Below are 25,154 nucleotides of genomic sequence, written 5' to 3'. Positions count from 1 at the left end.
ATACAGAGAACAAACTGAACGTTACTGGAGGGGTAGAGGGTGGGGGGATGGGCTAAATAGGGCTAAATTGTTGGAATGAGCACTGGATGTTCTGTGGAAGTGATGAATCACTAAATTCTGCTTCTGAAACCATTATTACACCGCATGTTAACTAACTTGGATTTAAATAAAATTTTTTTAAAAAAACATTTAAATCAGCAAAAAAAAAAAAAAAAAGACTTAGCTGTTCTCTTCAACAGTGCTAGTAAATATTCCGCGCTTTCATTACATGCAAGTTTTTAGACATGCTAAACATTTAGATGTCAGACATCTAAAAAAAAAACAAAAACAAAACCTGAAATTAACAGTTGTAAGGTACTTTTGCTCTTATACTTAGTATTTAGACACAAAATTATTGGATTTTGGCTCTATTTTAACCTTTCTGAGAAGTAACAGAAGAGGCCTAATTTTAGCTAAATAACAGGCAAAACCAGATCAGGAGTATAAAGGAATTTTCTCTTGGAAGTGATTTATTGTCTGTAAACTTTTTTTGCCCAGGTTTCTACATTTCCAGAATACCCTCTTATTAGTTTTAAATCATTTAGCATGTGGGTGGCTATTTAGGTGCTATTGAAGTATTTATGGTTAGGAGATGTTTATTGGGGGAAATCTTAAATTTGTAATTCTTGAAGTTATATAGTGTTAAGATACTTGTTTTATTTCTCTTGTAGCACTCATGGGGTAAAGATTCTTGTCTTTTTCATTATAAAAAGCTGTATATAAAAAGCTGTATCCCTTAATATACGGATCATACAGTGATAGCAAATCAAAGGTAAAGATACGAACAGAATCCTCAGTTCCTCATTTCTTATGTGTACTCTGCATCGTAATTTAGTCAAGGTTTATTAGACATCTGCTATAAGTTACACATTGTGTTAGGCACTAGGAATACAAAGTTGTCTCTCATTTCACTTCATTTAGTATACTAACATTTAGTATAGTGCCAGGTTTTGTTAGGTACTTTTAGCACATGTCTACTTTATTCTCCTAACATCTATTTGTAGTGGAGATCACAGACTCAGTAATATACCTTATACAGGGATTTTATGACTAAACGCAGTTAACCAGGTCTTGACTCCAAAATTCTCTTCTTTATATATCCAGTACTGGGTTTGTTTGTTTGTTTGCCCCTCCAGATCCGCTCTTAACCCTTCTCTGCCTTGCTCTGTGCCCCAGAGGGAGTTCTTCTAAGGACTACCTTTTTTAGACTCCTTTGTTGGACTTAGCCAATGTGAGGCATTGGCAGGATGTTGGAAAGCCAGAGAGAGAAGCTGGATATTATTCTTTCAGTTGCTGTTGCACAGCTCTTCGGTAATTGCTTCCTTCTGCCCCTTCATTCCAAAGGGTGGCAGTGGGTTCCTGAATAGTTTCCATCCCTTTTTGGTTCCTTTAACCCTGCCCACACTTGTTAAAATGTGAATTTCAGATACTTCCTTGAGAATGCTTTGTTTTTGCCAGGACCCTGACTGATACATACAGCTTTTCTTAAACCATGGACTACTATTTGTATGAATTTGAGCCTTCTGATTGTTCTTATCTATCCTGTGTTTATAAATTGAGTGTTTAAAATATGGTAGGGGCGCCTGGGTGGCTCAGCAACTGACTTTGGCTCAGGTCATGATCTCACAGCTTGTGAGTTCGAGCTCCGCGTGGGGCTTTGTACTGACAGCTCAGAGCCTGGAGACTGTTTCAGATTCTGTGTCCCTCTCTTGCTCTGCTCCTCCCCTGCTCACTCATGTGCGTGCTCGCTCTCTCGCTCTCTCTCTCTCTCTCTCAAGAATAAATAAAACATTAAAAAATATATATGGTACATATTTTCATTTAAAATGGTATTATAGGGGCGCCTGGGTGGCTCAGTCGGTTAAGCATCCGACTTCGGCTCAGGTCATGATCTCGCGGTATGTGAGTTCGAGCCCCGCGTCGGGCTCTGTGCTGACTGCTCAGAGCCTGGAGCCTGTTTCAGATTCTGTGTCTCCCTCTCTCTCTGCCCCTCCCCTGCTCATGCTCTGTCTCTCTCTGTCTCAAAAATAAATAAACATTTAAAAAAAAAATTTTTTTTTAAATAAAATGGTATTATAATTATTGATTAGGAACTTCATCTGGAATGCTTAATTTCTGTACCTTTTACAAAGTATAAAAAAAATAGTGTGGTACCAAATTAGATGTATTTTATGAGTCAGTACAAAGTTATCAGCACTTTTACTAAATCTTTAGTCTACAAAGCTTTGACACATGTTGGTAGAAATATCTTTGTTTTGGGTCATTCCTATTTCATAATTCCTCACGTATTCCCAAGAGGTAGAAAAAAGTAAGAATCAAATGGTGTTGACTTTACAGGGATGTAAACACTGGACTAGGGAAGGTTAGATAAGCAAGCGCAGATCTTTGTCCTTCCCAGTACCAGTCTTGGGTGATATTCTTCCATTGAAGTGCATTAAAAGGTTAAGAGTGGTGCTCGTTTGCCAGCGATAAAACTAGTTCTCCAACCATTTTCTTCAGGGGCATGAGTATGCAGCAGCAACTGGCAATCTTGGTTACTTGTCAGTTATGCTAGACTGAAAAAGAGGGAAAGAAGAGACATTTCTCATAGCTTAATTAACAGGTGACAGGAATTCCTTGTGCCATTGGTGTGACTGATTATGATTATAGATACTTAAGTGAAAATACATAATTTAGGGTCTACCTGTATTTTATTGTTGTTTTCTGTTTCAGTAGCTAACCTCTTCTAGCATTTTTAATTACAGATCCCTACTTTTATTTTGGATATTCCTACTAAACCAATTACTGTACTATTATGGAGCCCCACCTCAGCTATCTTTTCCCCCTCTCTGCTTTATATCATCAGTGCATTACAACTTGACAAATCCTGTGATAAATAGTAAAGAGCTTCCAATATTGGGGATTATTAGGAGTTGGGTATATTTCAGATTATATCATTAGTACATTTACTGTCATTCATCTTCTGTTCCTGCTCTGAAATGGTGTTGTACCATGTAAACATCTCGGCTTTTATGTATAAATTATTATGTATTTAATCCAGTAGACCTGATATTTCTCTTTGTAGACCTAATATGAACTAATTGAACTTTTTCTTTTATTTTACTTATTTTGAGAAAGATAGAGTATGAGCAGGGGAGGGGGTAGAGAGAGGGAGAAGGAGAATCCCAAGCAGGCTCCCTGCTGTCAGTACAGAGCCCAATGCGGGACTCAATACCAGAAACTGTGAGACCGTGACCTGAGCTGAAATCAAGAGTCAGCCACTTAACCCGCTGAGCAACCCAGGTGCCTGAACTAATTGGACTTAAAAAAAAAAAAAAAGTAGAAGACATACGTGCCTAGGAATAACAATTGGGGGTGGGGGAAGACTCATATTTTCTTGTAGTTCTGGAATATTACTTCAGTGACATTGTATCATTTTAAGAAACACTCATTTGGCGTTTCTTCATGATGTTTATGTTCATGACACCATCTTGGCTCTGTTGTGTTAAAAAAACAAATATTCAAGTTCTACCTTAAAAACCGTATTAGGGGTGCCTGGGTGGCTCAGTTTGTTAAGCATCCAACTTCAGCTCAGGTCATGATCTCATGGTTTGTGAGTTTCGAGCCCCACATTGGGCTCTATGCTGACAGCTCAGAGCCTGGAGCCTGCTTTGGATTCTATGTCTCCCTCTCTTTCTGCCCCCACACCCCACTCATGGTCTCGATCTCTCTCTCTCTCTCTCTCTCTCTCTCTCTCTCTCAGAAGTAAACATTAAAAATTTTTTATTAAAAACCTTATTAAAAAGTTAAAGATAATCAGGAAAGAAAAAGTGAACAAAGTAAAGTTTCATCTGAGTTATAAAAGTGGAGTACAGTTTGATTAGGAGGAGAGAAAAGGGAGTGGCATTTCAGAAAGGGAGAATGGCTTGAATGAGACATGGAGTTGAAGGATGATAGTTAAGACTGGCCCTGGATGATATGCAAGATGTAATTGTCTTTCATTTTCTGAGATAATTTTGTATATCCTGATAGCGCCTGGAGAAGTTTCATGAAGGCAACTGTAGGCTGATGATGGTACTGAGGCTGAGATGTCAGAAGACCTGAATTTAACCCCTAACCCTATCATTTACTAACCTTGCAATATTTACTTTGTCTGAACTTCAGTTTTCCTGTCTATCAAATAAGGTTAATAATACCTATTCTATAGGGTAGTGAGGTTTGAATCAAGACACAAATAAAAAGCACTTTTAAACTCTAATGTGTAGTGGTATTTAAAAAAAAAATTTTTTTAACATCTTTATTTTTGAGCGACAGAGACAGAGTGTGATTGGGGGAGGGGCAGAGAAAGGGAGACACAGAATCTGAAGCAGACTCCAGGCTCTGAGCTGTCAGCACAGAGCCTGATGCGGGGCTCAAACTCACGAGCTGTGAGATCATGACCTGAACCGAAGTCGAATGCTTAACCGACTGAGCCACCCAGGCATCCCTGTAGTGGTATTATGGTATACAACATATTTTTTCCTTCTTTTTTCTACCAGCAACCCAACCATTTGTTTTAAAAACTCAGTAATTTTTTTTAATGGAATGTGCATTTATGAAGCAGAACATAATGCAGATTCCTATAGTTGATAGTTTATTTCTTTTTGTAAATCTTTTATTTTTAAGTTTATTTATTTTGAGAGAGAGTACGAGGAGGGGAGGGACAGAGAGAATCTCAAGCTGACTCCACACTGTCAGGACAGAGCCTGATGCACTGTGAGATCATGACTTGAGCCAAAATCAAGAGCCCAGCACTCAACTGACAGCCATCCAGGCACCTTTTTTATTTTATTGTAAAGAGTGTGTGTGTGTGTGTGTGTGTGTGTGTGTGTGTGAGAGAGAGAGAGAGAGAGAGAGAGAGAGAGAGAGAGAATATGAATCTTAAGCAGGCACCATGCTCAGCACAGAGGCACATGCTGGGCTCAACCCATGACTTTGGGATCATGACCTGATACAAAATCAAGAGTCCAGTGCTCAGTGGACTGAGCCACGCAGGTGCCCCCAATAGTTTTCTTTAAAAAGTTGAGTTCATGGTGTGCCTGGGTGGCTCAGTCAGTTAAGCATCCAACTTCGCCTCAGGTCATGATCTCATGGCTGGTGAGTTCTGGCCCCACGTTAGGCTCTGTGCTGACAGAGCCTGGAGCCTGCTTTGGGTTCTGTGTCTCCCTCTCTCTCTGCCCCTTCCCGGCTTGCACTCTCTCTTAAAAAATTAAACATCAAAAAAATAAATAAAAAGTTGAGTTCAAAAAGAATAGTACTATATTAAATGATGCAAATAATAGGTTTTTATTTTTCACTGGAGAGTGAAGTTGACTTTTTCTAAAAATAAGTTCCTGAGTCCCTGAAAAAAATTTTTTTTAATTTCACACATTTTGTCATCTGTCCAAATTGGCAGAATTTCTGTAGTACTTTCTTTTCTTCTTTTAGTGGTTTAGGGTGCAGTCTTAGAAATCCCAAGTTAGCCAAAGTTCCCTTGACTGAGGCATTCCTAATACTCTTCAGTCACATGCTTATAGATACTTCTGTGGATTATTTCTCCAGAAAGATAGTCATTAAATTATGTAGGTTTTTAAGTAAGTTTTTCTTGTCATCTCTATACCATAGGATAAGGGGTACCTCACTATAATCCCATAGGCTGACAATGACTAATAAACTAAGCTGTTGTTTTTAATGGAACTTTTGGGTTTTTTTGTACCTAAAATAATGAAACATAAGAAGCCTTGTTTAGAAGGCTTAGGCCTATGGAGTTTTGTTTTTAATTGAGAGTGTTTTAAGTAGGTCTCCTTAGTATTAGTGGTTCTTCATCAGAGTATGCCACTGAATTACTGACTAAATATAAAACAGGTGAACTCTGGACCCCATCCTATTTTTGACTGGTTAGCTTTAGGGCAAATATGTTTTTTTGTTGTTTTTTGTGGGGTTCAGTTTCTTAACTCTAAGTAGTAGATGCTCATGATACAGTTTTAAGCTCTGCAGAAGGCAGAAAGTCAATACTAGATTGTACTCTACAAGGTAACCATTGTTAATGATTTCTTAACATTTTTCCAGAAATTATGTATGTATATGTAAGCCTGTTTGAGTGTTTTTTCCACAAATGTGTTCACATTATACACACTGTTTTGCAGTTATGCACTCAGCATTATATAGAGAGAGCTTTCCATATCATTGCACATAAATTGTGGTTGGTTCATTTATGTTTATATGTCCCCTGTTAGACATTTAAGTTATTTTCAGATTTTGTGTGGGTTTTTTCGTCTTGTTTTGTTTGCTTCTATCAACTAGGCTGCAGTGAATTTCCTTGCACACTGTCTTTGCATGCCTGTGTCCTTTTATTTTCTGAAGGGTAAGTTTTACATGTAGGATTGCTGGCCTAAGAATATTTCCGTTTTGAAGTTTAATAGAAAATGCCAATTGGTTCCCTAGAATTGTGCTGATTTGCTTGCACTCCTCCTAACATAGATGCTTCTTTCGGTACACACTCACCAACCCGTTACAATCTGTCAATCTAATGTGCATAAAGAGGGTATCTAATGTTTAATTTTCATTTCTTTAGTTGTGATTATTGTTAAAAATTGTATCCTATCTTTCTAATTTTTGTACTTTTTTTCTCTAAACATCCTCCTTGTATCTGCTCATTTTGCTATCAGAATATGCATTTTTCTTAAGTGTAAAAGCTGTTTGTGTAGTGGGGAAATTTGTTCATTGTTATGTATGTTTTTCTAATATATTGTCTTTCTACTTTATAGTATTTTTTACCATATAGAAATATTAAAGGTTTAATATTCAGATTATTTTCTCTTTGAGGCATATTTGTGTATTTGCACAATATTTTAGGATTTCCTAAATATGATGAACACATGTTCCAGTTTGCCCCTGTTATCCTAGTTTAGATATTAAGAGTGCTTCTATTCACTCTTACAAAATTCTCTTTTGGATAAAAAATTATATGGCTATCAAATTCTTAAAGTATATATTTTGAAAAATTTCCCAGGTGATCCTGATTAAGTACCATTGGTTTACTGTTTTAAATGATAAATTCTTAGGATATGTTCCCCAAGATAGATTCCCTCTGTACTGTTCTATGATAAATATATTGCACTGTGGAGTACAGAAGGCATTTTCAGATGCAAGATAAAATAACATACAAAGAAGAAAATATGCAGAAAATTTTGGTAAAACCTACTCTTAAACCCTGTATTTTCCTCAGAATTAGCAGAGAATGCTGCAAATAATGGGAAAATAAAAATTGATGGACAAGAATAAAGTTCATCTGAGTGAAATGTTTTTCTATATTTTGTGTTGGGAAATCAGTGTGACTTTCTCAAGGATATGTGTAGATATCATCTCAGGAAGCTTTTTTATTTTTTTACAGTCATTCAGTAAAGTATATTAAACATGATTTGTAGGTCAGTGATTTATCACAAAGAGAACATATATTTGTAACCACTACATATGTCAACGTTCACTTTGTGCCTCCCCACAAAGGGTAGCTATAATCCTGACTTCTATCATCATATTAGCTCTTCTTGTTTTTGAAGTTTATTTAAACAGAATTATACATACAGTATGCCTTCTTTTGTGTGAGATTTATTCTTGTTTTGTGTGAAGCTGTATTTTGTTCATTTTCATTGATTTCTAATATACTAGAATGTGAATATATCACAACTTATTCTACTGTTGGAAGTGTGGTTTGCATCTAGTATTTTGGTTTACTATAGCTAATGCTGCTATTAGTATTGTTATGTATATCTTTTGATGTGTGTATGCATTCATTTTTTTGTGCAGTTATTTCTAGTAGTATAATTGAGTGATAGAGTTATCTATATGTTCAAATTTGCTAGATACCGTTAAACAGTTTTCCAAAGTAGTTGTGCCATTTTACACTCCCACCAGCAATCCACATCTTTGCTAATAATTTTTTTTTATTTTAATGTTTGTTTGTTTGTTTATTTGTTTATTTATTTATTTATTTATTTTGAGAGAAAGAGGCAGAGAGAGGGGGAGACAGAGAATTCCAAACGGGCTTTGCGCCATCAATGCAGAGCCCATTATGGGGCTAGAACCCATGAACCATGAGATTATGACCTGAGCTGAAATCAAGAGTCGGATGCTTAGCTGACTGAGCCACCCAGGCACCCTTTTGCTAATACTTGGAAATGTCAGTCTGAATTTTAGCCATCCTACTGGGTGTGTATCTCAACATGGCTTTAATATTCACCTCCTTGATGACAAATGATGTTGACACTGTTCATATCCTTCTGTGAAGTTTCTGTTAAGTCCCTTGCCCATTTTTCTTTTTTATAATTTTATTTTGAGAGAGAGCATGCATATGCACACCAGCAGGGGAGGGGCAGAGAGAGGAGAGAGAGAGACTCCCAAGCAGGCTCCTCACTGTCAGCATAGAGCCTGATATGGGGCTCCAACTCATGAACCATGAGATTATGACCTGAGCCAAAATCAAGTCAGAGCCTTAACCAAATGAGCTACCCAGGCACACATTCTCCATTTTTCTTCTTAATTGTCTGTTTCGACTTATTGATTTGTAAGTGTTCTTTCCATATTCTGGGTACTGATCCTTTATTATATGTGGCAAATGTGTAGTCCCACTCCCTTAATACTACCTTTTGAGTTTATTACACTGCACAGTTTGTCAGTCTTTTCTTTTATGGTTAGTACTTTTCTGTTGAAGAAATCTTTTCACTGAAATATTGTCTTCTATTGACTTCTAGAAACTTTGCAATTTTACTTTTCATGCTTAGATGTGTGAACCAAGTGGAATTGATTTTTATGCATGAGGTGAGCTATAGGTCAAGTTCCTTTTCTCAGATGGTAACCAGTAAAACAGTATTATGTTTTGTTTTTGAAAAGGCCATCCTTAGTGCTCAATAATGTAACCACATGTATATATCCACATATACCTGGGACTTTTTTTCTGGACTGTCTGCTATTGGTCTTTGTATCCAGCCTTGTGTGATGTACCACTATGTCGTCTTAATTACTGTAACTGTAAAAGTAATTACATCTGGCAGGGTAAGAGCGTGCGCGCGCACGCACACACACACTTTGCTCTTCAAGAGTGTATAAGCTATACTTAATCCTTTGTATTTGTGTGAATATGTTATTGTCAGTTCACAAAAACTCTGAAAAGCATTGGGGAATCATGAGGTCTGAGTGAAACTGATGAAAATTTTTTTATCAGATTTCAAAAATGACAAGGTCAGCTCAAATCTAGGTTTTTAATCAAGATTAAAGAATATACTTGTTTTAACATTCATTCTATATTACATTCTTGTGTAGACTTCTCACTAAATTGGCCTTATTAAAAAAACAATGTAATGATTAAATAACATACTGGCTTGAAGTTTTATAGTAAAGTTGTAAGTTTATTAAGAAAAACATGCAGACTAAGAATACAATAAAATGATATTGGTGTTGTGTTTTGTTTTTCAGAACATCTATGATTACCGTCTTCTGTAAGTCCAGCTGTTTAAAGAATTCACCGAAGGAACCAAGTAGGATTTTCTTACATCATGACTTAATCTGAATGCAAGAACAAGAAATAGGTTTTATCTCTAAATATAATGAAGGGCTGTGTGTAAACACAGACCCTGACTCAATTCTAATGAGCATTTTAGACATGAGTTTACATCGGCAAATGGGTTCAGATCGTGATCTTCAGTCTTCTGCCTCATCTGTGAGCTTGCCTTCAGTGAAAAAGGCACCCAAAAAGAGAAGAATTTCAATAGGCTCTCTGTTTCGGAGAAAAAAGGATAACAAACGTAAATCAAGGGAGCTAAATGGCGGGGTGGATGGAATTGCAAGCATTGAAAGTATACATTCTGAAATGTGTACTGATAAGAACTCCATTTTCTCTACAAATACCTCCTCTGACAATGGATTAACTTCTCTCAGCAAACAAATTGGAGACTTTATAGAGTGCCCTTTGTGCCTTCTGCGGCATTCTAAGGACAGATTTCCTGAGATAATGACTTGTCATCATAGATCTTGTGTGGATTGCTTACGACAATATCTAAGGATAGAAATATCTGAAAGTAGAGTTAATATCAGTTGCCCAGAATGTACTGAACGGTTTAATCCCCATGATATTCGCTTGATATTAAGTGATGATGTCTTAATGGAAAAATACGAAGAATTTATGCTTAGACGGTGGCTTGTTGCAGATCCTGATTGTAGGTGGTGTCCGGCTCCAGATTGTGGGTAAGATTTTGTTTGTTTTTTCTTTACTATTTTTTCTGTGGATAAAAACAAGAATTAGCTATTACTCAAAAATCCTAACGTGTTAGGTAATTCATTCATTCAGTAAGACAAACATGCATTTGAGTACATGCCATGTGCCAGGCACAGTGTTTTGATGCTAATGGCAAGAATCTTCTCTTACTCATTTTTATATTGTATCTCTTCACATATTCACTTAAGAGCATTTTCAGAAGAAAAGGATAAGATGATAGAGTACTAGGATCTAGTTGTGGGCAAAGTTGATTTTCCCCATTCATTTGGAAAAACGGTTATTTTGTTAGAACAGATGAAATGATCAGGGATTTTGTTTGCTTTCACGTGGGGGCGGGGGGTGGATTTCGGGTGTATAAACTCAGTTGATCCTTTTGAAACATGCACATGATACCTTAATGTGTGCCATAGTGTCATGTGTACATGTTGGTATTACGTAAGTATTGCTAGTCTCAAGATCTAGAGGTTATATAATACTTCAGTTGCCTCAAGTTTTTAATTACAAGTACCACTTTCTCAACGTTTATAATAATTTTGCTTCAGTATTTCATTATGTTTAACAGCATTTTCTTTTTATAGAGCATTTACTGTGTACAGTTGCTATAACTAGGAATAAGCAGTCATATGTTTTTTAAGAAGAACAAAAGCTGTAAATACCGGATGTTATTTAGCATACCATTAGTAAACCAGAGATTGTAAGAGTTGGGGAAAACCCAGAAATTCCAAGATTATCTGGGTATAATCAGAGACGAGGGTGGAATGTGAGTTTAATTTCTCAGATGAAGTTTCAGGATTTATTGTCTGAATCGAATCTATTATTGAAAGCTTGTTGAGTAGCAAATTTTCAGATTGCATTTAGCCTATATTCCATAATTTTTTTTATTTTTTAAATTTTATTTAAATCCAAGTTAGTGAACCTATAGTGTACTAATGGTTTCAGGAGTAGAATTTAGTGATTTATCACTTATATATAACACCCAGGGCTCATCCCAACAAGTGCCCTCCTTAATGCCCATCACCCATTTTAGCCCATCCTCCCACCCCACACCTCTCCAGCAACCCTCAGTTTGTTCTCTGTATTTAAGTCTCTTATGGTTGGCCTTCCTCTGTGTTTTTGTCTTAATTTTCCATCCCTTCCCCTGTTCATCTGTTTTGTTTCTTAAATTCCACATATGTGCAAAATCATATATTTGTCTTCTCTGACTGACTTCACTTAGCATAATATGTTCTTGTTCCATGAATGTTGTTGCAAATGGCAAGATTTCATTCTTTTTGATCTTTGAGTAAAATTTCATTGTATATGTATACCACATCTTCTTTATCCATCAGTCAATTGCATTCCATAATTTTAAATGAGAAAAGTAATGATATGTTGCCAGCCTGTGCAAATCACAGCCAGTTTTCCCAGTTATAACTAGCATTTAACTGTCTACCAAGGATTTCAGTGTAATACAAAGCATTAAAAATATTACCTAATTATTGAACATTTTATGAACTTATTAGTTGTGTGAAGGACTCAGAAATACTATTATCAGATTTGAACTATGCTCCCCTCTACTGCAGTGAGCTTGTACTAGAATATAAATAATAAAATGTTATGTTAAAGATAACTATCTAAACCGGGCCAAGGTTGGCTGTGCTTCCAGGTATATGACAGAAGCAAACTCTGAAATCCATGAAGAATTAAACTCTCAAGAAAAAGATGGGAAGAAAATAGGGATAATGAACAATACCTTTAAATAACTTGAACAGGAGGCTTTATCCTGTGAGAAGAACAGCTTGGATACAGTTGTATCACTTGGTCCCCTGGACTCCTGTGCAAAGTTTCACGGTGCAAGTGTGCACATTCATTAGATCTTAAGTTGGACAGCAAATGTTAGGTTATAAAAACATTTTTACACATCATTATAGCAAATACTTCTATAGCAAGACTTCAAATAGTGAGGAATATGCCTATATATTGTGTTTTGTCTGGAGAAAGAATATGGTTTTTTATCTTTCATGGAACCTCAGGGCAAGAAGTGCTTCACAAGTTCCTTCAAGCATTTAATAGATTTAAAAGAAAAAGTCTGAAAGTGATAGAATAAGTTGAAAGGCTTACGTGTCAGAATCTGTGGCCCTAAGAGATTGAGACCATAAATCCTGGGCACAAACTTTCTGGTCAGTAAATAGGTATATTCTCTGGTGCTGGGTTGACTGATCATGTGGTCCAAATAGGTATCAGTTGTATCAACCTAATAGAACACAATAGAAGGGCTGACACAGATTCTTGTATTATATAAGAACTTGATTTTAGGGGAAACATAAACTGGGAAAGGATTGATTTTTCAACATACAGAATTGTGAAAATTAGCTCTTTGAGGGGAAAAAAATAGATCGTCATCACATGTAATAACACCAAAACAAAATCAAAACAGGTTACAAAGGAAGGTTTTATAAATAAAAGGAAAAAATTGAACCAAAAGAAAACATATGTCTAAGAGTAGCTCACCTACTGCCATTATTATTATTACTATTATTAAAATTGAATACACATTTACCCTGTAACTTAAAAGATCCACTCCTAGTGAAATACCTTGAAAAAACTCTTGTGGACCAGGAGACATTTTGTTAGGAGACATGTTTAAGAAGGTTCATAATAGCAAACAAGAAAAAAATTGTTCATTAAAAGCAAAATGGATGAATTATATTGAGTTTCATGGTTACCAATTGAAAAGGAGGATGTGAATTTGAAGGGGCAATCAAGGGGCTTCTAAAGCCACTGATAACTGAGGTAACCTTGGGTTCTGATTTCCCTCAGTGGTTTCAGTTTACACTTAAACTGTACTGGTGTAATTTTTAATAGCATTACCGCTCTCACAAGTTCCAGTTTAGGTTGTTAATTATATGATCACTCTACTGATACTTTTCTTAGTTTGTGTGGTAGGTACAGGGGTATTCATTTATAACTCCTTTTTGTATGTGTGACATTTTTCAGTAAAATTTAAAAATATTTCCTACTTTGGGTTATTTTTGCCCATTTTCTTCTCATTGAGACTTCATTGTTAAAAAAGTAAAATGGCTTAATATTCTAAATATTTTGGAGAAATTAAATGTTAACTCAAGTATAAATATCATAAAATAATAGAAACAACTACTTTAATAGATTCTGTATTAGGAAAACAACTACTTGATTGTTATATAAGTTTAACAAAGAATTGGCCTTGATTAAATTGACTATAAGTTGGTGGTTGTTAGTATTGTACCCACAAAGGACAAAGAAAACATGTCAACATAACTTTTATTTATGTATTTTCATTTACATTTGATTTATGCTGTCTCTCAAGATTAAGAGCATATTTTATATACTTGATTACACTGTAGGCTTTTATGGTTGCATTATGTAGAAAATGTCATCCAGTAACCTAAAATGTATATGTATACTTTGAAAACATAGAGGGGCACTTGGGTGGCTCAGTTGGTTAAGTGTCTGACTTCAGCTCAGATCACAATCTCGTGGGTTCGTGAGTTTGAGTCCCACATCTGCCTCTGTACTGACAGCTCAGAGCCTAGAGCCTGCTTCAGATTCTGTGTTTCCCTCTTTCTCTGCCCCTCCCCTGCTCGCGCGTGCGGGTGCACACACTCGCTCTCTCTCAAAAGTAGATAAACATAAAAACACTTGAAAACTCTCATTGAAAGTTTCATTTTTACTTAGCATGAGCATATACAGATCTGATTTTGAATCTCTGTCCTATTGTGTTAAGAATTGGGATAGATCTTTAATTTTATTATTAGCATAATTCCTAGCGCACAACAACTATTTTATAGGTCTTGTTTATCATTCCTCGTGTCCATTTCTTAAGTTTTGCTGTAAATTTTTTTAAGTCAGACAGCCACTCGAATATTTAATGCATCTGTGTGCCAGGTAGTAGAGATTTAATAATGAACAAAACCCAAAAATCCCTGCCCTCTCAGAACTTACTAAAATCTTTGGATCCACAGAAGGACTTTTTTTTTTTTTTTTTTAATGTTTTATTTATTTTTGAGAGAGAGTGCACACACAAGAGCAGGGGATGCGTAGAGAGAGAGGGAGACAGAGTCCCCAGCAGACTCTGTACTGTCAGCACAGAGCTCGATGCAGGGCTCAAAGTCACAAACCGCGAGATCATGACCTGAGCTGAAATCAAGAGTTGGTTGCTTAACCGACTGAGCCATCAGGTGCCCCAGGACATTTTTTAACTTAAAATCCATTTATTATTTAAATCTGGCATTAAGAATACTGGTAAATATCTGATTGTCAGTAAGTCATAGAAATATTTAGGCAACTAGGACCATTGGCACATATATAGTATTTAATACCTTTCATTGTACAACACACTTGAAAGGCTTTTTTCTAGAAATGCTGTTTGTGAAGTTATGAATTTTTTCTTTTGCATTTGACCCTTTTATCAATATAACCCTTTTGTGTGTCTAATGTTAATTTTACTTAAACATGTAGTTTAACACACTTTGAGAAATACTGCCCTGAGCTCAGAGTATAAAGAAAACTTGACCTGGTTTCTATTTGAGATCTCTCAGGGTTTCTGACCTAATATTCTTTCCACTCTTCTGAGGGCCAGGACAGATGAAGCTTGTTTAAAAGATAGTATTTCTGGGGCGCCTGGGTGGCGCAGTCGGTTAAGCGTCCGACTTCAGCCAGGTCACGATCTCGCGGTCCGTGAGTTCGAGCCCCGCGTCAGGCTCTGGGCTGATGGCTCGGAGCCTGGAGCCTGTTTCCGATTCTGTGTCTCCCTCTCTCTCTGCCCCTCCCCCGTTTATGCTCTGTCTCTCTCTGTCCCAAAAATAAATAAAAAATTAAAAAAAAAAAAAAAAAAAAAAAAGTATTTCTAAAAACTCTTGAGAAGGAGCCAAACCTGTGTGCTGTGATTTAACCAGGATGAAGTTAGCCAGACTGCTTCGAGAACATGCAGTCTGTACAGGTTCAGAGAAAAATCTGGCCATGGCTAAGAAGTGTTGGGGTGAGGGGCACTTAGGAAGGAAAGCATAAAACCTGTGTTGAGTAAAAATATCTGATTACCTTCTGCCCAGGAGGCCTGGTTTACACATTGTAGGCACATAGCAAAAAGTTAGCGTATCAGTTTTGGTCATCACTTGTTTCGATGCCACCCTTCTACCAGCACAAATTATCCCTGTTATCTCAGGTGAGTGCTTCTGACTTTGATGGGGAGCTTTGAATACATAGGAACATTTATTATAGAAGAATATAATTAATGATTTAATGTCTGTGAGCCCCTCAAGGGCAAAAATATATGTGTGTGTGTGTGTGTCTATATATTTGATTTTTCTTTGTAACCATTGGTTAACCCCATGCTCAACAAAGAGTTGTTGAATGAACCAATCTTACTATATGCCACAAACATAAATCATCTATCTTAAGAACCATCAATAAAACACTTTAAAGCAATGTGATCAGCTATAATCAGGTTTGTGTAGTGTCAAACTGGCCGATATTTAAATTCTATATAATTATCGTGGTGGAGGATACTGTTCATAAACTTAAATGGAGCTATAGCAACTAAACAATATTTTAAACTCAAATTTTAATATTTAAATATTTTAAATTTAGTTAATATCTATATAACTCTTATTTCCATCCTACAAAAAGGTTTTAGCCATAACTTGGTCATCTTTTGGGGCACCTGGGTGGCTCAGTCATTAAGTATCCAACTTCAGCGCAGGTCATCATCTCACGGTCCATGGGTTCAAGCCCCGCATCAGGCTCTGTGCTAACAACTCAGAGCCTGGAGCCTGCTTTGGATTCTGTGTCTCCCTGTCTCTGTGTCCCTCCCCCGCTTGTGCTTTCTCTCTGTCTCTCAAAAGTGAATAAATATTAAAAAAATAAAAAATAACTTGACCATCTTTTGACATGCTGGAAATGCTTTTGTAGGCTGACCTTTTAGAAATTTTATACAGAGAACAGATCCAACTTTTATTTTCTCCAGAGGAAACAAGTACATGTGACTTAGAAAACAGCAGGTTTTGTGTATAGGGAACCATCATGAGTAAACCATGTTTCAGTGGAAGTTGTAATTCATAACTAGTGGTAAGTTGTATCTGTTAGAATAGACATTCATGAAAGTATTCTGGGAGTTTGAAAGTACCTTGAGCTGAGAGTTTGCTCTTTTTTAAATTATTCTTCCTAACCATAAAATTGATCTAGATAGATTTTAATGCTATGTAATTCAGTATAAACTTCTGCTATACCAGACATTGTTATGATACTAAGATTTTTGATGGAGTTTTAAGGGAATCAATAAAAACGTTCCCTCAAACCTTCATTCAGAACCAAGTTGATATGACAGGAGACATGTCAGCTCTCTCTACTAATTAGTTAACTAAAGAATATGGCTTTAGATGTGCAGCCAGAATAGCTTGCTTACACTCCACTCCTAAATAAGACTGACTTCTCCAAATAGTCTGGGCAGTTCTTAACAACTGTAAGCCTCCCCTGGAGCATGTAGTGGAAAGCACAACAGAATTCGTCCTCTGTAGGAAGTAAGCAGCTTCTGAAAGAGGGAACCAGGAGATGAGCCTCACATTACCTAGACACTCTCCCAAATATATTAAGCAAGTTACTCCTTTTCCATAGAATAATAGTAACTTTTAGCAAGTGGAAACATGAGCCTGTTGATTTTGATACAAAATTTTACTTTTCCCCTTATCTGGATCAAATAGTTTGGGTATTTGTGATTATGTTTTCTTTGTTCTCTAAAGGTTGTGTTAAATTTTACCTTTGGGGCAAAAAATGTATCTTTGATTCCTAGATAATCGTTCTTCTTTTTTCTCATTTTTAAATATTTTTATTGGGGACTATTATATCTTTCTTAGGATTACATTTCATATGAAATATATCTGTTGTTCTTTTTACTTGTTCCTTCATGAGGAATTTGCTATAGACAGACTATACTATCCTAGCTGGTATCCCTACTTCCTAAGTGTGATCATTAGTGTAATTTGTAGAACTCTAGTACTGTGAAACTCTACCAGGAAATAGACATCATGGTGAAATAAATTCTGGAAATCACTGTCTACTGATCATTGATATGTTAAAAAAATTTTTTTAAGAAAATCCTAGGATTAACAAAGAAAAAAATGAAAAAGTAATTCTGCTTAGCATTTTCCTAACTTGACCATTGAGTACTTGTTAGTATAGACCTCCTGTTAGCAATTCAGTGAACAGAAAATATTTCTGGAAAGACTGCCCTATTCGAATCCCTTTGCATCTTTCCCGTTTCTTCCTATCCCTTCACTCCTGCTAAATAGGAAGGCCTAAACATTTTAAGTAGGGGGGTGCCTGGGTGGTTGATTTCAGCTCGTCATGATCCCCTGGGTTTGTGAGTTCAAGTCCCACAATCAGCTCTGCACTTACAGTGCAGATCCTGCTTGGGATATTCTCTCTCTCTCTCTCTCTCTCTCTCTCTCTCTCTCCCCCCCCCCTTCCCCTGCTTGCATGCTTGCTCTCTCTTGCTCTCTCAAAATGGGTGAATAAACTTAAAAAAAAACATTTTAAGTAGAAAGAATAGAGATGGAAAGTAAGACTTGAGTTAAATAATGGATTGTAGAAGGAAATGGGGTATCTTTTAAACCAAGATGTGAATACTGTTCAAGCCAAAGATGTTTAGTTAACTAGTATTATTCACTTATCTCTGACATCTGAGGGTGTACTTTTCCCACATAACACTTAATGCGTCAGAGCAGAGAGACTCCTGAAATTTTTCTTTAAAGGAAGCATTTTATATTTAGTTTTACCATTGGCTTCCACTATAATTTGAGAGCTGTTTTCCAATGGAAAAAAAGTTCAGCTCCCACACAGTGAAAATCATCTTCAAAAGGCCTAACATTTTGCTTTCAAAAACGTGTGGATGCTAGGTACATTTAATTCTTGCTGTATTATAGAATGTGCCTAACAAAGTTATTATTAGGACTGAATATGTATGAACACGAACACTTATGTAGTAAGTACTCAATAACTGTTAACATAAGAAAAAACTAGTAGATTGCCTTAACTTGTAATCAAAATATACATTCATGAAAACAGAATTAGGAAAGATAAACCTATTTTTCTTTGTGATTTGAACAGATTGAATGGGACGTGAATGTTTAGTTCTGGGATTGGATTTCTTAGCTTTTCCTTAAAAAAAAACACTGAGAAGTAGCATAAAACAAGTTTGATGTACTTTTTCTTATTACTTTATCTCTAATATTTGAGTACATACGTGCTATGAACAAATTCTTTTCCCCCCCATCTCCCTCCTTTCTCCCCACCTCTTTCTCTCCTCTCTCTCTCGCTCTTCCTGTATAACCACACACACAGTTTTATTTATGTATCACAACTCTTTTTAGTATTATATCCTAATTTTTGAGATGCATCTAACCTACATTTTCAACAAATGCCAAATGACCAGATGTCAAATTAATATTGCTCCAAGGCCAAAGTCAAATATCACTAATTATGGTGTGATGAACTTAGAGGATACAAAAGTAAATATAAAATTTTATATTTAAAATTTTTTAAAAATTTTGTAATGTTTATTTTATTTTCGAGAGAGAGAGAGAGCGTGAGCAGGAGAAGGGCAGAGAGGGAGGGAGACACAGAATCCGAAGCAGGCTCCAGGCTCTGAGCTGTCAGCACAGAGCCTGATGCAGGCTTGAACCCATGAACTGTGAGATCACGACCTGAGCTTAAGTCAGGCACTCAACCGACTGAGCCACCCAGGTGTCCCTAAAAAAATTTTTTTAATGTTTATTTATTTTTGAGAGAGACATGGCACAAATGGGAGAGGAGCAGAGAGAGAGGAAGACAGAATCTGAAGCAGGTTCCAGGCTCTGAGCTGTCAGCACAGAGCCCAACTCGGGCCTTGAACTCACGAGCTGTGGGATCATGACCAAAGTCGGATGTTCAGCTAACTGAGCCACCCAGGTGCCCCAATATAAAATTTTATTTAAAAAAATAATTTAAAAAATAATCAAATGTTAAGTGTCTGACATCATACTGTAGGATACTAGTCTACATGTCAGCTGTTTAGTTTGCTCCTGATAATTATACTGTGTATTTAAAAAATTCTAAGTAGAGATATTCAATACTTATAAGCAGTTATTTTCAACAAGCTTAAGTCTTTAGACTCAAAACTGTAAGGAATTTTCATCTTAAAGCAGTTTATGAACTGTTTGAAGTTTGATTATTGAGAATAAAATGCGTTTTGAGATCTGTTTTCTTGCCATACCCTTTTGTGTTTTCATGGATATTGTATCAGATTTTGGAAATTCTCATGTCATGAAATTTTATTTTACTTTATTTTTTAAATGTTTATTTTTGAGAGACAGCACATGTGAAATTAGGGGAAGGGCAGAGAAGACAGGGTAGGGGACAAAGGATCCGAAGCAGGCTCTGTGCTGATAGCAGAAAGCCTGATGTGGGGCTTGAACTCATGAACTGTGAGATCACCAGCTGAGCCAAAGTTGGTTGCTTAACTGGCTGAGCCACCCATACACTGCATCTTGTCATGAAATTTTAAAATGGCAAAGTTGACATTCTGTTTTTCATTCTTGTCAAAATGTGAAGAATTCTCTAATAAGGACTTTTTCTTAAAAGATTCATAGCTTAAATCATTAATTAAAAAGTATGTCAATTCTTAAAAGTTTTATTTAGTGATATAGTAGTATACTGAACAACCTTCAACCGAGGTTAGAATTACAATATAACCTAATTTCTTTTTTAAATTTAATTTTATTTATTTTAGAGTGCAAGCAGGGGAGAGGGGCAGAAGGAGAGAGAAGGAGAGTGAATCTTAAGCAGGCTCTATGTTCAGTGTGGAGTCCAACACCAGGCTTGATCCCACAACTGTGAGATAATGACCTATGCTGAAATCAAGAGTCAGATGCTTAACCGAGTGAGCCACCCAGGCGCCCTGATATAACCTAATTTCTGTTCATCTACCTCATATATTTTTTGTAAATACTTATTTACTCAGAAAGGCTATATTCTTCCTAAATTCTGTTATAGCACTCTCAATGTTCATATTAACTGTAAATCTGATTCCCTATTTAATTGTTTGAAAGTTCTTTAGTTTGTATCTAAATTTGGCTTTCACAGTCATCACTAATAATTATTGCATTTTATTTTTCTAACATTATGTACATTTATACTTAAGTTGTCCAGTAAAATTTCACCATATAAAGCCATAAGATTTTTATTCTGTCTAGAATGCCTACTAATGGTTATTTTACAATGAATATTCAGATACTAATAATCCAGAATGGCACACATTATTTATATTGCTGTAGAAAGGATAGTAACTTGTATGATCACATGGTCATTAATCAAACACAGGTGCAGAGATACTAGAAATGTCACTGAAATGGTGAATTGCTTATTTGGCATTCTAAAGATCGAGGCTAAAGCTGAAGTTGATTTTGGGTGACTACTGAGCCTAAGCCAAACTTCTTGAGTCCCTGTTATATTTTTGGGAAAACTTAGTTGTAGGGAGATGATGTAATTTACATGAAACTATTCAGTAATAGGGGGTAGAAGTGGAATTTGGGCCAGGTAACCTAAATTTTTCTTCTGCCTTTATAATTGTGACTGGCCTTAAAAAACAGTCGGTCTTAGTATCATTGTCCCCTGCATACACACAGAGATTTCCCTGTGTCCCTTTTCTTCCTTCCTTCCTTCAAGAAAAGCTAGGTTAGAAAAGAGTTTTAGAAGAGAAGGTCATTTCCTTTTCAGTGAAATTACTACCTTAAAGACTGCTTAGGATTATAATTTGTAGAAGAGAAAGTGTAGAGTCTTTGAGGACTTTTTTCTTTTTATCGAGAATGCAATGAATAAGCCCTCAGGAAAATTAAACTTTGCTAAATTACCTGACGCTGATACATAAATTACCTTTGAGTTAGTCATGCTTGGACATATTTATGATAGTTAGTGGTAATTGCAGAATTGGTCTATCAAAAATAAAATGGAATTTAAGATGTAAAATTTAAGTTTAAAGGGTAAGATATAAGATATTAAGGAAGCAAAGGGTCCAAAAGTGGAGGAACTTCTTGACTATTAAAACTTTACAATTTTGTAGATTATTTTGAAATTTAATAAAAATCTCAGTGACAGTTACTGTTTAAATTTTACTGCCCATAACAAAAGGAACCCTGGAAACTCCCCTAAGTTTCCAGGCAAAAGGAAATGTTTGATATTTACAAAGCTTCTTATATATTTTTTTTTTTAATTTTTTTTTAACATTCATTTATTTTTGAGACAGAGAGAGAGCATGAACAGGGGAGGGTCAGAGAAAGAAGGAGACACAGAATCTGAAACAGGCTCCAGGCTCTGAGCTGTCAGCCCAGAGCCCGACGCGGGGCTTGAACCCACGGACCGCGAGATCATGACCTGAGCCGAAGTCGGACGCCCAACCGACTGAGCCACCCAGGCGCCCCGAAAGCTTCTTATATATAAATAAGACTTGTTTGTGTCTCTTTCAAAGAGAACCAGAATCCCCTAAACATTTTTTTATTGTAAACTTTTATTGAGATAATTATACATTCATGTGTAATTATAAGAAATAATAGAGAAATCCTGTGTATCCTTCACAGTTTGCCCCAGTGGTACCATTTTACAAAGCTATAAGACAACATCACAACCAGGATATTGGCATTGATATATAATCTACCAATCTTAAATTCCCCCAGTTTTACTTGTACTTACTGGTGTGTGTATGTATATTTAGTCATATACCTGTTGTTCTTTTATAAATACATCCACCTGTATCACACCCTGTTGGCTCCTCTACCCCATCCCTTAACCTGTGGCCACCTCTAGTCAGTTTTCCATTTCTAAAACGTTGTCATTTCAAAAATGTATAAATGGAATAATACAGTATATATAACTTTGAGACGGACTTTTTTCATTCAGCATAATTCCCCAGAGATTTATCAGAGTTGTTAAGTGTATCAGTAGTTTCTTTTTGTTCTCCAGTAGTAGTCTATGGTATATATGCACCCCAGTTTGTTTAACCATTGATTGACCTGTTGAAGAATGACATCTAAACTGTTTCTGGTTTTTGGCTGTTACAAATAAAGCTGCTATAGACATTTGTGTACTTGTTTGAACATAAGTTTTCATTTTTCTGGGATAAATGTCCAAGAGTGCCCAGAATTTATTTTAAATAAGAAATTATTAAAGTGCCAAAAATATTGGGGGGTGCTCAGTCGGTTAAGCATCTGACTTCGGCTCAAGTCATGATCTCACGGCTCGTGGGTTCAAGCCCCATGTCAGGCCCTGTGCTGACAGCTCAGAGCCTGGAGCCTGCTTTGGATTCTATATCTCCTTCTCAGCCCTCCCCTGCTCACGTGCACACTCGCTCTGTCCGTCTCTCTCTCTCAAAAATAAACATGAAAGTGACAAAAATATTAACTTAGAGAATAGGTATTGGGGCAAGTCATGAATCTACTGTTCTCAGTCTTTTAAGTGGAAAAAAAAATTTTTCTGCTTGAGAATTCAAGTTTATGTACTTTTTGGTAGGACATTGGCACCAAAGAGCACTTTCAGCATGTGCCTTAGAAACATTAATATGAGAATTTATGCATAAATACTAGATAATCACAAAACTTATGAATTGGCAGTTTGCCATTCACTTATAGGTATAGCTCATTCACAGTCATTATATTTTAAATAGGTTATATTTTTGTCTTTCTGATTTTCAGAGTAAGTAATTATAAAAATCAGAAATGTATAGGGGTGTCGATAGGGCTTAGTCAGTTAAGTGTCCAACTTTAGCTCAGGTCATGATCTCACAAGTCGTGAGTTTGAGCCCCACATGGGGCTCTGTGCTGACAGCTCAGAGTGTGAAGCCTGCTTTGGATTCTGTGTCTCCCTCTCTCTCTGCCCCTGCCCCACATAAAAATAAACAAACATTAAAAAAAATTTTTTAAGTCAGAAATGTATAAATATATAAAACAGAAAATTAGAACTCTAATAACCAGCAAAACGGCTGTCAAGATTTTTGGTGTATTTCCTTCTAGTGTTTTCTGTGTGCACATTATACTAATTTAATAGAATTTTTATAAAATTGGGATTAAGTTGACTATATAGTTTGCCATCTTAGTTAACGATGGAACTTTAAAAATGTTTTGAACCATTTGTATGTCTTCATTTATGAATTGTTCACTTCCCCCCCCCCCCCCTTTATATTGATGAGATAGAGTTTATGACTATTTGGTCATGCACAAATAGAAAACAGGAATAGCATTGAAGTTGGCTAATTGTTTTACTTAATATTTCTTCTTTTATGTCACATTTTAAATCGTTTTTATTCTTCTTTGAAGATACGCTGTGATAGCATTTGGATGTGCTAGCTGTCCAAAATTAACTTGTGGGCGAGAAGGCTGTGGAACAGAGTTTTGCTACCACTGTAAACAGATTTGGCACCCCAATCAGACCTGTGATGCTGCTCGGCAAGAGAGAGCCCAGAGTTTACGTCTGAGAACTATACGTTCTTCATCCATTAGTTATAGTCAAGAATCTGGAGCAGCAGGTACTTATGTCTAACTTTTCTAATAAGATACTTGGCACATACAGAGCACTATAGTTATTTTAATAAAAAATGCAGCATTCAGTTCCTGTTACTACCTTTTCTCCCTTCAGTTTTTGAAAGTGTTTTTTATGTGTTGGCATTTCTGTCTCAGAAGCACTCAATTTTTACTGTGGAAGAAAATAGTACTGAAGTTGGAAAGATTTTATTGTAAAAAAGTTAAGTGCCGTGATGATTTGCATAACTGATAGCTAAGGATGTCTGAAATTGTAATTTATAAAGATATATTATGCAAAGCTTAGCAAAGATTTTTAATAAAATACTAAGTTTAGATATATTACCTTTAGATTATTTCTAATTGTGTAAAGATCACAAAGTTACAGGTTTAAAATGGTATTTACTTTTTGAATTCTTTCATTTACATGTTTTGTGAAATACTACATCTTTTATTTACAGATGTCTCTTCTAATTTTGTGATCAAGGATTCAAATCATACCTTAGTGGGGAGGACACTAAGAATTTTGTGTCTTTGGCTAAGAATTTAAAAATTACCTGGGGATATGTACATGAACAATGTATGCATCTTCTAAATCTCAAAAATTAAAAAAAAAATTCTTTTTTTTTTTTTAATGTTTATTTTTGAGGGAGAGAGAGCATGAGTGGGGGAGGGGCAGAGAGAGAGGGAGACACAGAATCCAAAGCAGGCTCCACACTCTGAGCTATCAGCACAGAGTTTTGAGCGGGGCTCGAACTCACAAACCACGAGATCGTCAACTGAGCTGAAGTTGGACGCTTAATGGACTGAGCCACCCAGGCGCCCCTAAAAATTTTTTCTGAATCTCTTAATGTTCTTTGAGTAAAAATTCAAAAATTAATATTTCCCATTTACAAAATTTTATTGTTTATTGGGATTTTTAGGAAAAATACTTTTAGAAAAATAGTTTTTTTTAGAAAAATACTTTTCTCACTAATTATAAAATGGAAAAACTTGGAAAGTACAGAAATTTGTACAGAAAATAATTTACATTCCTACCAGCAGTGTATTATTGAGATAGTCATATACTTAATGCTATCAGAGAAAAGTCTTATTCAGTAGTTAAAGTTGAATTTTATTTTATTTATTTTTTTTTTATTTATTTTTTTTTTTTTTTCAACGTTTATTTATTTTTGGGACAGAGAGAGACAGAGCATGAACGGGGGAGGGGCAGAGAGAGAGGGAGACACAGAATCGGAAACAGGCTCCAGGCTCTGAGCCGTCAGCCCAGAGCCTGACGCGGGGCTCGAACTCAC

The 25,154-nt window shown here is 36.0% G+C and overlaps 1 protein-coding gene across 2 annotated transcripts in view; it reads left to right on the top strand.

Annotated features, from left to right (window-relative positions):
- RNF19A (ring finger protein 19A, RBR E3 ubiquitin protein ligase) overlaps positions 1-25,154 on the top strand; it is a 68,210-nt gene that overhangs the window by 25,764 nt on the left and 17,292 nt on the right. The window contains exons 1-3 of one of the 2 annotated variants that reach the window (XM_081792201.1): positions 8,047-8,244; positions 9,508-10,275; positions 23,659-23,867. In XM_081792201.1, the coding sequence (XP_081648327.1) occupies positions 9,602-10,275; positions 23,659-23,867 (883 nt within the window). In that variant the 5' untranslated portion in view covers positions 8,047-8,244; positions 9,508-9,601. Of the gene's footprint in view, positions 1-8,046; positions 8,245-9,507; positions 10,276-23,658; positions 23,868-25,154 lie in introns of those variants that run through there. The other variant, XM_060611018.3, reaches the window with a different exon arrangement.

This window comes from Panthera onca, chromosome F2 (assembly GCF_046562875.1).
Source record: "Panthera onca isolate mPanOnc1 chromosome F2, mPanOnc1 haplotype 2, whole genome shotgun sequence".
NCBI classification, from domain to species: domain Eukaryota; kingdom Metazoa; phylum Chordata; class Mammalia; order Carnivora; family Felidae; genus Panthera; species Panthera onca.
The sequence above is the reverse complement of the archived record's forward strand: the minus strand, read 5'-3'. Positions and strand labels throughout refer to the sequence as shown.